The sequence below is a fragment of the Anopheles bellator genome, unplaced genomic scaffold, assembly GCF_943735745.2.
Source record: "Anopheles bellator unplaced genomic scaffold, idAnoBellAS_SP24_06.2 scaffold02661_ctg1, whole genome shotgun sequence".
NCBI classification, from domain to species: Eukaryota; Metazoa; Arthropoda; class Insecta; order Diptera; family Culicidae; genus Anopheles; species Anopheles bellator.
Genome location: NW_026686783.1, coordinates 1 through 1,224, shown reverse-complemented (window position 1 = coordinate 1,224; position 1,224 = coordinate 1). Strand labels below are relative to the sequence as shown.

At 53.8% G+C, this 1,224-nt stretch overlaps 1 protein-coding gene across 1 annotated transcript; it reads right to left on the bottom strand.

Annotated features, from left to right (window-relative positions):
- Positions 1-253: 253 nt before the first annotated feature.
- On the bottom strand, positions 254-728 carry LOC131214824 (uncharacterized; the record flags this gene model as incomplete). Its single annotated transcript, XM_058209157.1, has 1 exon — positions 254-728. A coding segment is annotated over exon 1 (475 nt), but the record flags the coding sequence as incomplete, so codon positions are not given.
- Between the last annotated feature and the right edge of the window lie 496 nt (positions 729-1,224).

Sequence of the window (1,224 nt, the reverse complement as noted above, 5' to 3'; positions counted from 1 at the left end):
TCCACCGAATCGAATTTAGACTCATCAGAGGTTTCAGTAGGCTTGGGCCGTTTCCACGGCTTGTGTTTTCTCCGAGGTGTGGTATACTCATTGGACTCTGGTGAATCCGACGAGTCGGATCCAGCCGGTTCAGTCGTCTCAAAAGAACTGGACGTAGTAGGCTCAGTGACAGTAACACTCGGCGAGGTAGACGTAGTTGCATCGTTTGTGGTGTACTTAGAAAACCGATGTTTGTGTTTTTTTCTCCATCTACGTGTCGTAGTTGTGGCTGTAGGCTCAGTGGACGCAGTAGTTTCAGTTGTTGGACTGTCCGTTGTTGAACTAGTTTTGCTTGTGGTCGTTGTTGTAGATTCAGTCGTTGTGGTTGTTGTTGTAGGAACAGTCGTGGTTTCCGTCTTCGTTGACGTGGTCGGTGCAGCGGTCGTCGTGGTTACCGTCGTTTCCCCGCACTCTTCGCTGCTGGTTGACTCGTTTTCTTCCGAACCACAGATTTGCTCCGAATCGTCCGCTTCGTCCTCGTCGCACTCGTAAAAGTCGCACAAATAGCTCGGCTCACACGGATAGTCACTGAGGCACGCCTGGTACATGGGGTGCGTGTGGCCAGCGCTCGGGTGGTGCCAGTGGTTCACCTGCGGCACGGCCTCGGTGGATCCGAAGTCCAGCATCAGCAGCACGATCACGTTCACCTCGAACACTAGCAACGAGAGCGGTCGTTGTACCATCATCATCGTCGTCGAAACGCCTGCATTCGCAGCGCAACACCAACCGGACGAACTAATTAAACGAAATGCTGCGCGAAGGACGGTGGCCACCCAATTTAAAAGCTTCCTCGTCGAGCTTCCCCAAACGTAACGTATTTTTGTTTTAGTTGCGCACACGTGCCGTTCCGGTGCGCACATTTGCGCACCATCAACAAACCCGCGGCGGCGGACACGGCGAACTGCATCAAACTGTAACCCACGGTCTAAGGTCAGCTGGCGGCAGAACTCCCCATCCCCGGACGCAAGCCGACCAGAAGTAACGAAAAAAAAGCCGTTCCAAACTGACGCCGCCAGCGATGTTTATCGTCCAGTGAGTCCACCGAGCATGCGACCTATCATAACCCGAACCAAGTCGAAACATTGACAAACTCGACACGTGCAAAACGACGAAGCCGGCGCCGGGCTATGGGGTCGTGTGGGGCCCCGGAACATTTGTCAAAACTTTTACTGCAGTCTCGCTGGG